This window comes from Gopherus flavomarginatus, chromosome 1 (assembly GCF_025201925.1).
Source record: "Gopherus flavomarginatus isolate rGopFla2 chromosome 1, rGopFla2.mat.asm, whole genome shotgun sequence".
In the NCBI taxonomy this organism is placed as follows: Eukaryota; Metazoa; Chordata; order Testudines; family Testudinidae; genus Gopherus; species Gopherus flavomarginatus.
In genome coordinates, this window is record NC_066617.1 from 100021966 (window position 1) to 100040023 (window position 18058).

The 18058-nt window shown below is 49.7% G+C and overlaps 1 protein-coding gene and 1 long non-coding RNA gene across 2 annotated transcripts in view; one reads left to right on the plus strand and one right to left on the minus strand.

Annotated features, from left to right (window-relative positions):
• Window positions 1-11752, plus strand: part of LOC127039197 (uncharacterized) — a 100662-nt gene extending 88910 nt beyond the window's left edge. The window contains exon 3 of the long non-coding RNA XR_007770920.1: window positions 11622-11752. This is a non-coding gene — a long non-coding RNA (uncharacterized LOC127039197). The remainder of the gene's footprint in view (window positions 1-11621) is intronic.
• GCAT (glycine C-acetyltransferase) lies at window positions 685-16033 on the minus strand. The gene is made up of 9 exons (XM_050932314.1): window positions 15788-16033; window positions 6629-6759; window positions 5271-5372; window positions 4228-4374; window positions 3709-3863; window positions 2771-2853; window positions 2208-2379; window positions 1567-1688; window positions 685-1093 (listed from the first exon to the last, which is right to left on the minus strand). The coding sequence occupies exons 1-9, from the start codon at window positions 15984-15986 to the stop codon at window positions 942-944; spliced, it is 1263 nt and encodes a 420-aa protein (XP_050788271.1). The 5' UTR covers window positions 15987-16033; the 3' UTR covers window positions 685-941.
• Between the last annotated feature and the right edge of the window lie 2025 nt (window positions 16034-18058).

Genomic DNA, 18058 nt, shown 5'->3' on the forward strand with positions numbered 1-18058 from the left:
GCAGCAGCGCCCTCTACTGGATGGTGATCGTTGTTTGTAGACTTGGTAAGAATGGTACCAAGAACCAACCCAGCTCATCTTACCTGTGGCCTAGTCCTGAGGAGACACCAGAAGGCCACGGGGTACAATGCTGCTGGTCTACCTACTGAGCTGCATGTCCTCTGCCTCCTACGGAGGAACCGCAGAGATAAACACGGGAGGCGAAGTGTTCTGAAGACCGGGGCAGCAACTTGAGCATAAGGGCTTAAAATGGCCAATGCGGCATGGAAACTATTAACAGAGGGGAGAGTGGCCCCAACCCCCTAGCGACAGTGGCACCAACTTCCCAGTCAGGGCTAATGGGCCCTTTGCAGCAGTTAGAGTGAGGTGGTGCACCAATGGGGATGGCATAGAGCTGTTATGCCAACTCCCCTCTGCATTGGGGGAATTCCCTAGGGGACAGATCTACTGGCTTTCCAGCCCTTTTATGACACTGGAACTGTTCAGAGGGGCTAAGATGAACCATGCCTTTTAAGTGTACAGTGGTTACTAACAGCAGGCTCTAACCCCCCACCCTCCACAGCAGTCTTCAGGGGGAAACACCATTTCCCCACCCCTCTGGGCTCCTCAACTCTGCAGGCAGCAGCAGGAAAGAGGGGAAGAACAGACTTTTGGGCCTCGGATGGGAGAATCACACCAAGATGCTTGTTTGTGCCAATTTTGTGTCTTGTCTGAATCTTTAATGCGTGTTGTAACATGAAGAACCACTCCCAAACCATCGCCCCCACCACTGTGAACGCTACCGTGGCTAACGCCTCCCAGAGGCCAGGATCCCTTTATCTTCAACATCCTACTATCTTCTGGGCATCACTCTGGTTATGGTTCTTCCCCAGGTTAGGCACGGTCTTGCTTGTGGAAAGACTGAGAAAGGCCCCATCACATCCCCTGTGCTAGCTGGCTAGTCAGGGCAATGCTCCATGTTTACGCCCCACCTCTGTGAAGGCCTCCACGCAGCGGTCGATGTCATCCTCGCTGTGGACGGCTGAGATCTGCACCCGGATCCGCGCCTTCCCCTTGGGGACCACGGGGTAGCTGAAGCCGATGACATAAATGCCTGGTAATGAGAGTCATGTGCAAGGGGGAGGCAAACATTAATACTGGGGCTCAATTACTGGTGGGAGAGGGTCTTCAGGGGTTTTAGCTCCTTTTTTCTCTCCTCCCCTCCCCCCCGCCCGGTAAGCAGGGATCAGACAGCAGCACACAACTCCATGCTGGTACTGGAAGGGCGCCCCCTACAGAGCTGCAAGGGAAGCAATGGGAAGAGCGAATGGTGTATGTGCTGCCCAGCAGAGTGGCGGGATGGGGAAAATTTCTTCTCCAAAGCTCCATAGCAAAGCAAAGGCAGTGTGAAAGGGAATAACGAGAGCGGGGCGCTTCCCCATTGCTGGAGGGGCTGAGGAGGTACAGAAAATCCCCTACGGCAACCAGACATGGAGTAAGATAGCTACAGGGAAAGAGGATCAGAGGCCATCCCTTCATCTGCACGTGACACCACCACCTGACAGCCCCAGTCCCCTCTGGGTTTACCTCTCTCCAGCATGTCATCAGCCATCACTGAGGCTAGCCGGGCCTCGCCCAGCATCACAGGGCAAATGGGGTGATCATTCCCCGAGATGCTGAATCCAGCTGCAGCCATCTTGCTTCGGAACCTGCCAAGAGGGGAGGGAGAAGAGGAGCACATCATCCCTGCTCGGGGAAGCCCTTCCCCTCAGCCGCCAGACCACTGCTCTGGCACCTGTGTGGCTTTGCACCGTGCTGGCTCCTCCATGGCCAGGATCAAACTCCGCACCACCCAACCTGCATGCGGAAGGGGCAATTCCTCTGAGATTCCCTCCCATTTTCTGCACACCTCAAAGGCTCCATGGCAGGCTCTGCTGTGCCACTCTGGCTATCATAGCGCCTTCCGCATCCAGACTCGTGCCTGGCATGTGGGGTCATGCTGGAGCTCGCACTAGGTAATTCCACAGCTGTGATATCACAGCCATCTCCATGGAAGCCACAGGTGGTCCTATCAGCAGAGGATGGAAAATGAACCAGAGACAACTCACTCCCGAGCAGAAAGGAGTCTACTGGCCAAGAGGGTGAGACGGGCAGGGAAGTGACTGCATGGAGAAGGGGCTTGTTGAGGGTCTCCTCCTGAGAAAGGATCCCAGGTCCTCAGCCCTCACCGCCTGGTCTTGGACACCATGGACTGCGTGATGGCGTTGCTCTCCATGAGCAAGTCTAGGGCCTTGGAGGCGCAGCCCACAACGGCAGGAGGCAGGCTGTTGGAGAAGAGGTATGGGCGGGAGCGCTGGCGCAGCAGGTTGATAAGGGCCTTGGGGCCGGTTGTGTAGCCACCTGCAGAGGGAACAGACAGAAAGAGAGCATCATTCAGGACAGAGGGAGGAACAGCCAACAAGAGGACCCCAGGAACACCCCCCGACACACACGCCCAGTAACACAGGCAGCAGCACCTGGGATCCCAGCTGGTTAGTTTCACTAATGGGTGCCCAGGTGTGACGTCTCCAAAGGAAGGTCACAGGAGGGTGCACCTGGCAGGGCTTGCTAGGCCCCCTTAACCCTTGCTGTAGTGACCCTTGTTGGGTCCAGGCCCTTTGGCTCCTGTCCACGTCTTGGTGTTCCCCATCGGTTCTGTACTGTTAAAGGGAGGGGGCAGAAGAGTTTTGAGGAGCTCTCGGGTACAGGGCCACGTAGAAAGACAAGGCCTCAGAAAGGGGAATTTCTGAACCTGCTGCTCCTCCAAGTGCTTTCCCCAGCGTTGAGTTGACAATGTCCACCTGGTCCATCACTCCCAGCAGTTCATCAGTACCCCTGCAAGGAGAGAATACGATCCCATCAGCCCTGGCAGCTCCAACCTGGGGAGCTGGGCCGTGGCAGCTGGGCAGTGGCATCACTTCATTGCCACTTTCTCTCCAGCATGGCTCTGATGTCTTCCCAGTCCTGATGGAGTAGCCATGCCTCCAGTGTCAGGTTAACACAATGGGCACCACCACCCATTTGCATCCCCACCCATTTGCTAAAACAAAGGATACGCAGAACCAGGACAGTAGTTATGGATGCAGGTTGTGAAATCCCAATGTGCCATTCTGTGGGAGGGGAAGGCCTTGTCCAGCCAGCGGCGGCATAAAGCAGCAGGGAGCAGGCCAGGGAAGCATGCCTAGCCAGCCTGGCTGGCCTCCTCAGGATAATTCTCTCTCCAGATGGGGCGAGGTCACCTCCTGCAGGAGGGAGCCAGCCCTTTTAGCAATGGCAGCACTGGGGGCTCGGCACATGGGCTCCTCATCCTTCCCCAGTGCAGGCTGCTCTTACTTCCTGCACACAGCAAACTGGTGGTTTCATAAGTCAGAGCAGAGACACGGCTCCTCTGAGTATGCTTCGAACAGGCCCCCACCCACCCATGCCCCAAGACTGAGAATGGTACCCGCAAAATCTGAGCCCACCCCCGTTATGCCACTCCCTGACACAAAGACAGGTGTAGAAAGGAGGGTGCTACCATTTCGTAAAAGGGGCTGGGGGGGAGGTTAATGGCTAGGTGCGGATGCCTTCAAGGACTAGTGGCTCTAAGGATCCACAGCCCCACAAGAAAGAAACCCCATATTCAAACCCATGGCTGGTCTAGTCCCAGAGAGTGAGACGTGGGACTAGCAGGAAGGTCTGGTCTCGTACCGCCCATTGGGCCCAAGGAAGCCAGTGGCGTGGCACTCATCAATGAAGACGAGGGCCTGGTATTTCTGGGCCAGGCTGCAGATCTCCTTCAATGGGGCAACGTCACCATCCATGGAAAAGGCACCATCGGTAGCCACCAACCTCAGGCGGTGTTTCTGTGAAAGAGTGTGGCAGGCTGCAAAGGATCATGGGTAAAGACAACTGCTTGAGCAAATGCGTTTGGGAAGTGGGAGGAAATGGAGACTGGGGTCTAGTACTCCCGGTACATGAATATATGACCCCCACTCACCATCTCCCCTCCATCCATCCTTGAGCTCACATTCTGGCAGGCTTCCTCCCACCAATGAGCAAAGGATTGGATTCTCCCTAGAGTCTAGCAAGGCTGCTTCGAATGCTGGCCAAAGGAGGTTACTCCTCTAGGAGATGCAAGGTTATTCTCTGGGAGATGGGCACCTTGCTCCTAGACTGGCAGTGGGTCACAAACTGAGTGCACTCCCAGGGGAGAGCGAGTCTTTGTACCTGTGCGTCCTGCAGCTTGGCCTCCAGATCCTGCATGTCCATGTGCTTGTAGCGGTATTTATTGGCCTTGCACAGGCGGATCCCGTCAATGATGGAGGCGTGATTCAGCTCATCTGACAGCACTGCATCTTCTGGAGTCAGCAGTGCCTGCAGACAGCAAAACAACGGGCTGCGGTGGGTTACGGGGGGAACGTCCTTGCTAGATACATGAGCAAAATTCTGTGTCACCACAGTACTCCTGGCTTGGCAGCCTCACTAGCCTGCCACCAGAACCCTCTGCATCCTATTGGTGGTCAGGCCATTCATGGGGCAGTGCCAGGGCATCACGTCTCTCCTCATCTCATGGCATACAGCACTAAGGCTTCTCAGCTCCTTTTCCCCACCATGTGGTTCCTCTCCCTTTGCATGGTTTGTTCCATAAGCCACGTTTCTGCCAACCCTACAGGATGCAATTACTTCCTCTACCAGGGATAGGCCTAGGTTGGGGACAGTCGCCTCTTGCCCCACACTTTTGGGATCCTCGTCATTACCATGCTCCCACAAGGGACTTCCCATCCTCCCCTGCAGGCCTCAGCCACCCTTGCCAGTATGCATGAGCCGCCTCCCCTACTTTTTAGGTGGAATGGCTGCATCCGTTTTGAATTCTCATGCGAGAGGGTCCAGAGAACTCAGGCTAGGGATGATTGGGGCTTGCAGAAGGTGGCCAACAGTGATGGGTTGCTCTGAGGAGACAGCTGGATGAGTTCCACTGCAACGGCCCACCCAAAACCTAGGATTCATTGTGATGGTCACCCTACTAGGAAGAAGGAGATGAAGGCTGACTAGAAAGCTCCATGGCATCTCAGCCCCCTACCCCAACAGCACACAGAGACATTGGGCCTTCTCTCTATCCTTATCTCATCTCCTTTAACTTCAGCTTGCAATCTGCTGAGGGAAATGTGATCATCAGCAGAAGTAACTGCTTTGGGAGCTTGGCTTGTTGCCTATGTAGCCCTTCCCCTTGCTGCCCCCCACAGACAAGGCACAACACATGCACTATGAACCTCAAAGATACCAGCATTGGCATCAAAGCAGCTGGCATAGAGGATAGCGTCTTCTCTCTGGTGGAAACGAGAGATCTTCTCCTCCAGGTTCTTGTGTATATTCTAGAGAGAGCCAAGACAGAGAGAGAGGGATTTCCATTAACGTGGCTGAGTGGTCCAGCTAGAGTTCCCTGCTTGCCATGGTTTTCTGCATGGGATGCCTATTTTTTTTCCAGATGAGTTTTCTGTCAAAGGAACCTAAATTGTGGTTAGAATTTTTGGTCCCATAAACTAATCACTATAACCACAAGATTCCAAACTAACACGGACAGGCAGGGCTTTGGAGCTGTGCTCCGGCTCTGCTCCAGCTCCAGGCAAAAACCTGCAGTTCCACTGCTTTGGAGCTGCTCCGCGCTCCAGCCCCGGGCTCTGCTCCAAAGCCCTGCGGACAGGGCACTTGCGCTGAGGCACTTACCATTTTTAACTGAGACGTTGCCCCAAAAAGTTTAAGTGCCACACAAAGGGCCCAGATCCTCAGCTGATGCAATACCTCAAGTTATTGTAGCTGCAGGTCTGGCCCTGGGAAATTTGGGGTGTTTATTTTATAACTAGAGATCCTCAGGGTTGGTTTCTTTGTTTGTTTTTTTACAACCTTGGGGGTTTTTTTATTGGTTTACGAGAAAGCCTATTTTATACCCTTAAACTGACAGTGCACGTAGGAGCATGTCTGTGTGGCCATGTGTATGGATAAGCATGTAGAGCTATGTCTGTGTGGACATGCATGTGCTGATCAGTGTTCAGAGAAAAGGAAGCACGCGAGAGCATGCCTGCACTGTTGTTACAGTCAACTATGGAGGCAAAGCTGAAGGCTTCTTTCCTCAGTGATAGATATAGGATTGGTTTGAGGGAAATCAAGATCCTGGGAAGAAATCGGGGAGAATGGCAGCTAATTAATATGCAAGAGAATTGGAGTGAGGGCTTCTCCCAGGAGCCCATGTGGAGACCCGGTTATTTGTTGGAGTGGAAGGGTCAGGCTCACACAGTAAGGTGTGTGTGTGTTGGAGAAGGTGTGTGTGTGTTGGGGGGGGCAGAGTGAGGAGTAAAGGGAAGGGAGTGAGGACAGCACATCCATGGGGAAAGGGACAGGAGAAGAGATCAGATGGAGGAGGAAAGGAGAAACAAGTAGGGGAGAAGGGGAAGGAAAAGGACAGAAAAGAGGGACTAGAACAGAGAAGCCAGCCAGCCAGGAGAGGCCAAACGACAGACCTAAAGCACCCTCTTGGTTCCACCTGGGAGCAATGTGGCTTGGTGACAGATGATTGGGTTTTAGCCCCAGGGAAAGGTGACTACTCCACTCTGGATCACGGCCCCACCCATACCTGAGTCCCGCAGATGAAACGGACAGAGCTGAGGCCAGCTCCAAACTTCTCCAGGGCCTCTAGTCCAGAGCGGATCACCTCAGGGTGGCTGGAGAGCCCTAGATAGTTATTGGCACAGAAATTCAGGATCTCTGCAAAGAGGAGGAGGGCAGAAAGGAGTGAGCAATGCACATAAATCCTACCCACCCTGTGATGCAGCAAGACAATAGAGCAAACCTCAGCCAGTAGCAAGACTGAAGCTAACACACCAAAAGCAGCCAGGTATGTGCCCGGAACCATGGAAACATTCTTATGCCACATTTCCAGCGTGCCCCCATGGCTGATTATTGAGCAAAGGTAGATAAGTCCCACTGCTTCACAATGACCCATTACTGTAACAGTTTAGCCAGTTTCCTCTGTCTCTCTCCTCACATAAGTAGAGGCATGGCAGCAAGGATCCGTCTACCTGGGATCTCCATCCAGCGGCAGACAGGCTGCCTGTTGCTTCAGAAGGCAATCCAAGTTTCCAGTTGAACTGGTTTTTAAATTCAGGTTCCAAAAAAAGGCTGATTCAGGGACAGTGCTAAAATCTTGTCTTTTTCTGATCACTTTGTTTTTTGACTATAGGATGAAAATCTGAAATCTCAGATAAAAGTAGGCAAACCAATTCTCAGATGACAACATGAGCAAGTATCACCTCTTCCAGGCCCTAAATAGAAAACCAATGTCACAACTGAGTTCCGCTCTCTGAATAGACGCCAATCAGTTGTGACTGGCTCCAGCCACAAATCCCATGTGCTGCTAAGCTCCCTGCACCTGGGTAGCGACTGGTCACTATTCCTACCACTAGGTCTTTCAGGCTTACTCCCAGGAGCAGGCCCTACATCTGACACCGAGACGCCACAGTTCAGCCGCCTCGGAGCCAGGAACCAGTGCCCCAGCCCCAGAGCCCTCAGTTGCTTAGACACATTCCCCAGAGTCCATCTGGCTGTGGGATCGCTGGTTATTTCTAGTTAACCCCTCCCGGGACGATATGGCAGCAAAGCAAGGACACGCAGGCTTAGCAAAGGAATTTCTCACGCATGCTTTATTATTAAAAAGCTCAAGAACATTACAGATCTATGGAAAACAACAAACTTCGGACACAGCCTCCTCGGTGTCCTCTCCTCCTGGTGAGTCCTGGGTTTGGTTCAAGTCCTTTAGAGGAAGCCAAGCTCCTCCTGCCTCCACTCTTCCTCTGGGGATTCGTCCAACACCCACCAACAGCTTCCAGGCAGGGAAGGAATCAGTCAACATTATTGGCCCTGCCAGTAGAACCCCCTTTGCTCCAGAAGTGGATTGCTGTGTGCTCTGTCCCAGCTTTTCAGACAGTTTCTGGACATGGGGTTGAATTCCTGCTAGAGACTGAATGCTCCAAGCCATACTAAAGATTACATTTGAAATGAAGGTTGAAATACAACAGGTGTTCACTAAACAAAAATGAGTTTCTGAAACTGACACTGACAACCCCCTTTCAACTGTCACCATTGTGGCAGGTCCTAGTCACAAAGGGCTGGGAATGGATAAGGACCAATGCTTACTATTTCTGTTTAACATTTATACCAGGTGTCGGCAACTTTTCAGAAGTGCTGTACCAAGTCTTCATTTATTCACAGGTGGCCAGGACCCGGGCAGTGTGAGTGCCACTGAAAATCAGCTCACGTGCTGCTTTCGGCACCAGTGCCATAGATTGCCTACCCCTGATTTATACTATGGTAGAAGCCAAGGGCCTCAGTCAGTATCAGAGTCCTATTGTGCGAGGTGTTGCGCGCACGCACACACACCCACCAGGAAACAGTCCTGGCCCAAAGAGCTTTCCATCCAAATAAACCCTCATTATGGCCAGTCAATGCAGATAGGGTCAAACTATCTTTATAAAAAAAACAAAAAACAAAAAACACCCACACCTTACATGTTCATTAAACTACGGAAAAAAGTGGGGGGGGGAGGGAAGAGGATGCAGAGGGGTGTTTGTTTGTTTTAAATATGTAGAAGTCTAGCAAAATTAGGCCCTGACCACACTGGCTTGCTAAACCATAATCCCATATCCTACAAATACTTATGCACATACTTATCTTTACTCACGTGAGTAATCCCACTGAACTCAATGAGATCACTCGCATGCTTAAATTAAAGCATATGCCTATGTTTGCAGGATCAGGGTCATCCTAGGTCCTTAAAAAACAGGTTAGCAACAAGCATGTTTAAATACAGTTTCGTAATTCTGTTTGAAGAACAGAGTTAGCGCCTAAGGGCTTAAGATACACTACAAAAGACTCAGTGTCCGATGACTGAGCTGCAATATGCTATCACAAGACACAGTCAAAAGTTAGTTCTCTCTTGTAGACAGATCCTTACCTACGTATTAACCATATCAGGGGGCAGCAGGAAGTCAGCTTCCCTTTGGTTTTTCGGTTGTGATTTAGTATAAATGGGCCGAAATACTGCCAGAAATAGGTCCTTGACTAGACAGGGATATGCACTCACAGACACGAATCATCAACAGCCAGATGTGGGTTAAGCTTTTTACAGAATAGGAATATCAAATGTCTAGAATATATCCCAGAGTGATACAACTAAACAGCTCATGGAAGATGGTGGTTGGCCACGTGAGTTTTTTAAGTGGGTTTTGAAATTTATATACAGTGGGGTACAAAGGCTGCGTTTTCTCCATGGGTTCTATCAAAAAACAAGAGCTCCTACTCTCAATGTACCAGGCCAATTTTTATTCTTTGTATTACAATAGTGCCCCAACTGTGACTGGGGTTCTATTATGCTGGGCATCATAACAAAACAGTGTGAGAGAAAGGCAACATTATTAGCATTCTCATTTGAAAGGTGGGGAAACTGAGGCAGAGATTCACAATGCTGAGGCCACAAGGGACCGCTGTGATTATCTATCTGACCTCCTGCATAATACAGGACACAGGAATTAATTTGGGGAAGTCCTATTTGGATAAGAGCATGTTTTATAGAAAAAACCTATCCAATCTTGATTTTAAAATTTCCAGTGATGGAGAATCCACCATCACCTTTGGCCATTTGTTCCCATGATTAATTACCCTCACTGTTAAAAAGTGCACCACACACTGGAAGAAAAACAAACAAACAGGAAAGTTACTTGGAAATGATGCATGAAATCCAAAACAACTATCAAAAAACCCCCGAGGACAGCCATCCAACACAAAAACAAAAAGTTGAACCAACTACAACTACTCCACAACCCACAGAACAGCTCTGGGAGAGACCATGGCACCAGTACCCACCACATGGACATTACACGACACCCAAACATCATCAATTTATCAAGACTATGCCTCACTGGAGCTGAGCTATCTGTACTCTCCAAGGGACGGAGCATCTGTCCCACTACAGAACCTGATGCCATACTAACATGCGGAAAACTAGAACAATTCTTCCACTGTCTCCTCATCAAAGAATGACACCACCATTCACAATTAGCACGTCCGCACCACCAATCATAAGAAAAGAGAATAATCAGACTGGATACCACAGAGCGGATGAAACCACACCCATGATCATTACATTGATTGCTTCAGGGAAAAAATCTGATTGCAAAATCCTTAGCAAACATCACATCCGCCATAATCTATCCACCACTGAGAGGACAGCCATACAGTCCTGAAATCTAACCACCAGGTAGTGATCAAACCAACAGACATGACTATGTTAATAAGGCCAACTGACAACTCTCTGACACCATCTACTATAAAGAACTCAAAAAAGACCCCACATCGCAATTTACCCAGGAACTTAAGAATATAATCAAATCCTTCCCCAAACAACTCCAAGAGAAACTCTACAAACTCGCCCCCCACTAACTCATCCCAGGCACCTTCTACATCACAGGAGGGCAAACTATGGTCCGTGGGCCACATCTGGCTCGCAGGACCCTTCCCTCTGGCCCCCAAGCTCCTGCCAGGGAGTAGGGTCAGGACAGGCTTGTGGAGGAGCCAGCCCAACTCCCCGGCAGCTCAGTGAGCAGGGCAGAAGCTAGCCCCTGCCCCCTTCCCTTCTGCCCCACTCCCTCCCTCACAGTCACAGTTCCCGCAGCGCCTGGGCAGCGTGGCTGCAGCTCCAGCTGGGTGGCACAGCTATAGCGCTGCCAGACCTGGTGCTCCAGGGCAGGGCGGTCAGTGAGCAGGGGGAGTTCTGGGAGGGGAGATGAGGAGCAGGGGAGGTTGCAGGGGGAGCGGTCAAGGGGCCTGGGCCCTGCTGCCAGGGACAGGGGCAGAGCAAGCAAGGGCCGCCCTCCACCCCCAGCATGCTTGGCCCCTGTCCCCAGCAGCCAAGCCCAGACAGGGAGCGAGCCCTGCCCAACTGCCAGGGAGAGCAGGCAACTGAGCAGGGGAAACGCACAGGGAAAGGACTAAGCCCTCTTTTCCCGTATCCCACAGGTAACGTGGGGTGGGGAGAGCAGGGAGGGGATGGGGGCCAGGCCACGCCTCGCTGTTTGGGGAGGCATAGCCTCCCCCAGCCTTTCCTACCAGGCCCTCCATACAACTTCTCTACCCGATGTGGCCCTAGGGCCAAAAAGTTTGCCCACCCCTGTTCTACATGCTTCCCAAGATACACAGACAAGGGAACCCAGGCAGACTCAACATATCTGGCCACAGCACTCTTACTGAAGGAATACTGGAACTCATAGAAACCATCTTCAAACCACTCACCACACAAAGGCCCAGGGCTTGTCTACATCACAAAGTTGCAGCGCTGGTGAGGGGGTTACAGCGCTGCAACTTAGGAGGTGTACACATCTGCAGGGCATCACCAGTGCCGCAACTCCCTGTTTGCAGCACTGGCCGTACTCCCGTTTTGTCTCGGGTGTAGAGGATCCAGCGCTGGTGATCCAGCGCTGGTAATCAAGTGTAGACACTTACCAGCGCTTTTCTTGACCTCCGTGGAATAAGCAGGTATCCCAGCATACCTGAGGAAGCCTCTGGTAATCAAGCAGGTCTCCTTCCCCGGTTTGCTCTCGCGTTCCCCGAACCCCCGTGCAAGCAGGTCTCCTTCCCTGCGGTTTGCAGGAGGGTTCGGGGAACGCGAGAGCAAACCGCGGCGAAGCTGGTCTCCTTCCCCGGTTTGCTCTCGCGTTCCCCGAACCCCCGAGCAAGCAGGTCTCCTTCCCTGCGGTTTGCAGGGGGGTTCGGGGAACGCGAGAGCAAACCGCGGCGAAGCTGGTCTCCTTCCCCGGTTTGCTCTCGCGTTCCCCGAACCCCCGAGCAAGCAGGTCTCCTTCCCTGCGGTTTGCAGGGGGGTTCGGGGAACGCGAGAGCAAACCGCGGCGAAGCTGGTCTCCTTCCCCGGTTTGCTCTCGCGTTCCCCGAACCCCCGAGCAAGCAGGTCTCCTTCCCTGCGGTTTGCAGGGGGGTTCGGGGAACGCGAGAGCAAACCACGGCGAAGCTGGTCTCCTTCCCCGGTTTGCTCTCGCGTTCCCCGAACCCCCCTTGAAGCCACCCAACAGCGCTGCAGTGTGGCCACATCTAACACCACTTGCAGCGCTGGTTGCTGTAAGTGTGGCCACTCTGCAGCGCTGGCCCTATACAGCTGTACTAATACAGCTGTAACAACCAGCGCTGCAAAACTGTAGATGTAGACATACCCCCAGTTTCCTCCAGGACACAACCGACTTCCTCCACAAACTCCATAACATTAACAATCTCCCTTGGAACACCATCCTCGCCACCATGCAGGTCACTTCCCTATACAACAACATCCCTCATAATGACAGCATGGCTGCCTGCCTCAAATATTTACAAGACAATGAACAACCCTCAGATATCCACCCCAAAAGCTCTCCCAACTTATCCATTACATCCTTGCCAATAAAAATTTAACATTCAACAACAAAAACTTTGTCCAAACCATGGGAACAGCCCTGGTTACTAAGATGGCTCCCCAATACGCCAACCTCTTCATGGGCTACCTTGAAGAATTTCTGGACAAGTGCACCACAAAACCAATGACATACCTGAGATACACTGATGATATTTTCATCCTCTAGACAGATGGCTCTCAGATTCCACCACAACTTCAAAAACCACTATCTGTCCATTAAACTCTCTCTGGAATACTCCCACAATAGCATCAGCTTCCTGGACACCCCATCAGTTTCAACAATAGAACCCCATAGACAAACCATATACAAGAAACTGACGGATTGCCTCACCTACCTTCCTAGATCCAGTAACCACCTCTAACACACCAAGAAATCAGTTATTTACAGCCAGGCACTCAGGTACTACAGAATATGCTCCAAAGAGAAAGTCTGGGATATACACATTAATACACTCAAAACCAACTTCTCCAAACAAAGACACTCCACCAGAGAAGTAGATTGCATCACCTCATGCTGGAACCCATATGGAGTTTCATTAAACAACTACAATCCATACTGAGTGGAGACCTCATCCTGAAAGAAATCTTTTCTGATCCCTCACTTCTGGCCTTCAAACAACCTCTCCAAGCTCATCATCAGGAGCAAGCTCCTCACAAACCAAGACACACCAACTCAAAGCAGCACCAGACCCTGCCAGAACAATAAATGCAAAACCTGCAGACTTATATCCACTGTTATAATGATCAACACTCCCCACAACACACCTTTCAAAATCCATGCACCTACACATGCCTTTCACATGTAGCTTACCTCAGTTGATGCACTAAATTCCCCAGCAACAACTATGTGCGTGAAACCAGACAATCATTACAGTCTCAAATGAACTCACACAGGAAAATGATAAAAGACAAAAATTGACTATTGCCTGTGGGTGAACACTTTTCACTCTCTCCCAGCACTCTGCCACGACCACCCAAGCCATGTTAAAGCGCTGCATTGCCAGTGTAGACTAGCCCATAGAGCGTCTTCACCAGATGCCCTACAGCAGTGCAGCTGCGTCAGTGCAGGTGTAGGCCTGCCCTTAGCGGTGATGCTCACAGTACCTTTCCCAGCCCTGAAGAAGAGCTCTGTGGGACGTGAAAGTTTGTCTCTCTCTCCAACAGAAGTTGGTCCAATAAAAGCTATTACCTCTCCCACCTGGTCTCCACCTTATTTCAAGTCTGAAGAGTCAGAGATTCAGGCTATGTCTACACTAGCACTTTTGTTGGAAAAACTTTTGTCTGTCAGGGGTGTGAAAAAAAACCCCCACACCTCTGAGTGACATAAGTTACACTGACAGAAGCGCCAGTGTAGACAGTCCTATGCTGGCAGGAGACATAGCTACTGCCACTCGTGGGGCGTGATTTAATTATGCGGACAGGAAAGCTCTCTTCTGCCCACATACAGCGACTACACAGGAGACCTTAGAGTTGTGACGCTGGAAGGTCTCTAGTGTAGACACCGCCTAAGGCTATGTCTACACTACACAGCTTTTAACAACATGGCTGTGCTGCTAAAAGGCGCACAGTGCAGCCACTGTTTGTTGGCTCTCCTGCCAACAAAAAACTTCCACCCCCAATGAGCAGCGTTTGCGTTGTCAGCAGGAGAGCGCCCCTACCAACAAAGTGCTGTTCTCAGCAAAACTTTTGTCTTTGAGGGAGATTGGGGGGTGGAGGGGCACGTCGTAACACCTCTGAAAGACAGAAGTTTTGTTGTTCAATTGCCAGTGTAGACATAGCCCAAGTGACTTGCCTGAGGTCACGCAAGAAATCTGCAGAAGAGCGAAGAACTCATTTTCCAAGTCCCAGTCCAGTTCTCATAAATACTACTGCCTTGCATTTGTCATCCAAAAAACCTTTAAAAAAGGAACAAATTCATTCCTAACCCCTGCAGTGATCACTCTGCTTCTTGAAGTGTGAGTTTTGATTGCCTTATTTTAGCTGGCATAAACACAAATGTTATTATTGGTCATAAAATCATCCAACTCTTTTAAATACTCCAGTTCGACTCTGTGACCTCCTGCAGCAAGGATTCCACAGGCTGGACTACACACGGCAAGAAGTAGCATTTCCTTTGACTGGCTTTAAATTTACTTGCCATTAGCTTCATCAACTGATCCTTAGCTCTCATATTATGGGACTTCAAAGAGGGAAGGATCTGACCATCTTTCACAGCAGTCCTCATAATAATAAATCTGTCTGTTATAGGCATAAAGACTGGTCAAATTAGGGCCAAAATGTATTTGTTTAAAAACAAACAAAAATAAATGATGTTTTAGAAAAACTAATGCCCAGAGAATTGGGTTTTGTTTTTTAATTCAAAGAGAAAGTTTTCAAATAAAAACACAAAAACAAATGAAAAGTCCCATACTATGTTCACAAACTGCCTTGCCACATTGGGCTTGTGCAGAACCCAAAAGATATATTGACTAGAAACAAAACAAACTGGCTAATCTAACATCATTGTCCAAGCTGAGAGAAATACAAAAGATAAACAGTGTATAAAGAATGTCCATTAAACTAGATGTTCAATATTCTTTGTTTTACTTTTTAAAAAAATATTATTTTAGCCCGACAATGCTGCTTTAAATCTTCTCAAACACTTCTCCCACCTAAATTAAACAACCCTTCATTCTGCAATCTTTTGGCATATGTAACTTCTACCCAGGACCTATCAATCTTCGTTGCCCACCTCTTTTGTAATCTGAAAACACATTGCACCAAAGCAGGAGTTTTCTGAAATAATACTGCATTTTCCATGTCTTTTATAAAATACACTCAATAATTATTTTCATGTTTTTACTGCATATGCACACAGGGTTCGCTATCCAGGTTCTCTCCCCCCAGCACATGGGTGGGTCAGACTGCTCTGAAGTGCGAGTGTGGCTGCAGTGCCCAGCGCTGCAGGTACTCTACCTCCCCGTGGGGATTAGTTTACAGCGCTGGGAGCCGCGCTCCCAGCACTGGGGCACTGTTTACTCTGGCGCTTTACAGCGCCCTAACTTGCTGCGCTCAGGGGGTGTGTTTATTCACACCCCTGAGCGAGAAAGTTGCAGCGCTGTAAAGCGCCAGTGTAGCCAACAGTTTCATCTGCCACAGTGCTGCATCTCCCCTAAATTGTCTTAAATTCATCTGGAGTTTCTCATAATCCTCTATGGCTTTTAGTAACTGCGCTGTGTCTCTCCTCTCCCCCTGCCTAGCCAGCACCGGAGACGCGTTAAATTTCATTGATGCAATACCTACCTCCTCTGGTGCCTTCTACATGGATACGTGGCCCTTGTTTTGATGTTATAACCCTCTCACTCTTCCAGGTACCAGCGCCTCGGATGCTCTCCAGCTCAGCCTCCAGGACGTGGTTGAGTTGGGCCAGGGCAGTCCTTGCTCTGTAGGAACTGCATTGCCCCAGCGACAGGGGATAGCTCAGCAGGCGACTGCACCACATTCCTCCGGCTCAGCTCCACAGAGAGAAAGCAAGCGACAAAGAGCCAGACAATAGACACGTGTGGGGGAGGCGGAACCTGAATCAGCCAATCAGAAAGTAGCAACAGGCGCACCAATCAGCATCAGAGTTTATTTAAGGGGACAGGGCTAACAGTATAGACTAGAGCAGGGGTTCTCAAACTGGGGATCAGGACCCTCAGGGGGTCACAAGGTTATTACATGGGGGAGTCACGAGCTGTCAGCATCCTCCCCAAGCCCCACTTTGCCTCCAGCATTTATAATGGTGTTAAATATATACAAAAGTGTTTTTTAATTTTTAAGGGGGGCTTACTATGTGAAAGGGGTCACCAGTAAAAAAGTTGGAGACCCACTGGACTAGGATGTGGAGAAAGCTGGAACAGGAGTACAATGACTAAAATGTGCCCAGCTCCAGTCAGCGACCTCAGCCTAAGGATTGAGGGGTATTGACCCAGCACAATGTGGGTCTCATAATTGTAATAACAAGTGGGTACTGCAGGTGAGGCTTGAGATACATGAGAGATCTCAGGACTGGAACAGGACAGTTGGGACCACAGGCTAAGAGCAGTATGTAGGGATAGAGGGGTGTGGATGTCCAAGGGGAATGGAAAAGCCGGAGCTGCCGCAGATCACGACTGAAGTCCAGGCGGACAGATTTAAGGGTCAGAGTTTGGTCAGCAAACTCGCTGCCTGGGGTTCAATGGTCACATCGCCTTAAGCTTATTTAAACATGAAAAGTAAAAAACAAAACACACACACACACACAACACCCCAATCAAAAATCACAGGCCAAAACAAAAGTGGACTCTTAACTGTGTTGGTGTGTGTGTTTCCATTTAGTGGAACCTTGCACCACAGCAACATGTTTCCTTAGCAAATTGCTCCATGATTCTGTCCAGCTCCAATCTTGCAATCTCATCTTTCTCAATTTTAAGGAGAGCAAGATCACTGAGCCGTGTCTGTAATAGTGGTGAACACATAATTTTTGACACATCTTAACATGCTTTTTGCAAGTTCATCACTTGACACTGAAATTCAAGTAGCTCTGGACTCCAAGTGGCAAACTGAACACCTCTGTGTCTTCTGTAAAATAATACATCTTGAAAGACATAATCTTGTGAACCAAGTTTAAAGACAAATATGAGTATTTTCCCATGAGTTTAAGAACTTCCTCCTTTCACTTTTCTAAAGTTATTTTGAAGTTGTCTGGGATGGAGGAAACCAGATAGAATAACTACCTCTTCATCTGTCTCACACTGAGATTTTAGTTCCCTGATCATATTGTCTAAGACCTCAAATATTTCCTTTGATAGTTATATTTTGCTTCTAACAGAGAATCATGTGCAAATTCATCCCATGCAGTGTACATGTCTCTTCCTATGACTTGAATAGTTTGCACTTTCAAAACCTATTGCTTCTTACCTGTTGTGAGATTCTTTTATAATTTCCTCATACTTTTCTTCAATCTGAATTTGCATAGCTCATTCACTGTGCTCTAAAATATCCAGAAGACTTGGAACAGATCAATTTTCTTTGACCAAAGGATTACAGAGACTGCAGCCGCTATGAGTAAGATCCTATGCCATTATAACAGATTGAGGTAGAACATCCAACCCATCAAAGACAGGTTGCTTTTTGCTCGATGTATGTCTCACGACTCTTGCATTCAATAACAGTTCCATCTTCTAGGCCAGTGTTTCCCAAACTTGGACTCCACTTGTGTAGGGAAAGCCCCTTGTGGGCTGGGCTGGTTTGTTTACCTGCTCTGTCCGCAGGTACAGCCAATCAAGGCTCTCACTGGCCGTGGTTCACTGCTCCAGGCGAATGGGAGCTGCTGGAAGTGGTGTGGGCCGAGGGACGTACTGGCCGATGCTAGTCTTGCAGAGTATGTTTAGATTTGAAGGGCTCCTTTGTTCTTCAGAAGCCTGTCCAATTTCATATGTTGCATCAATCTTTCCAACTTCTCCAGTGCACCATCAAGTTCCTCTTCTCTTTGCAAAACTGTACTCTCTCGAGCAAGAGTTTGAAGATACAAATTATTTTTAGACCTAATCA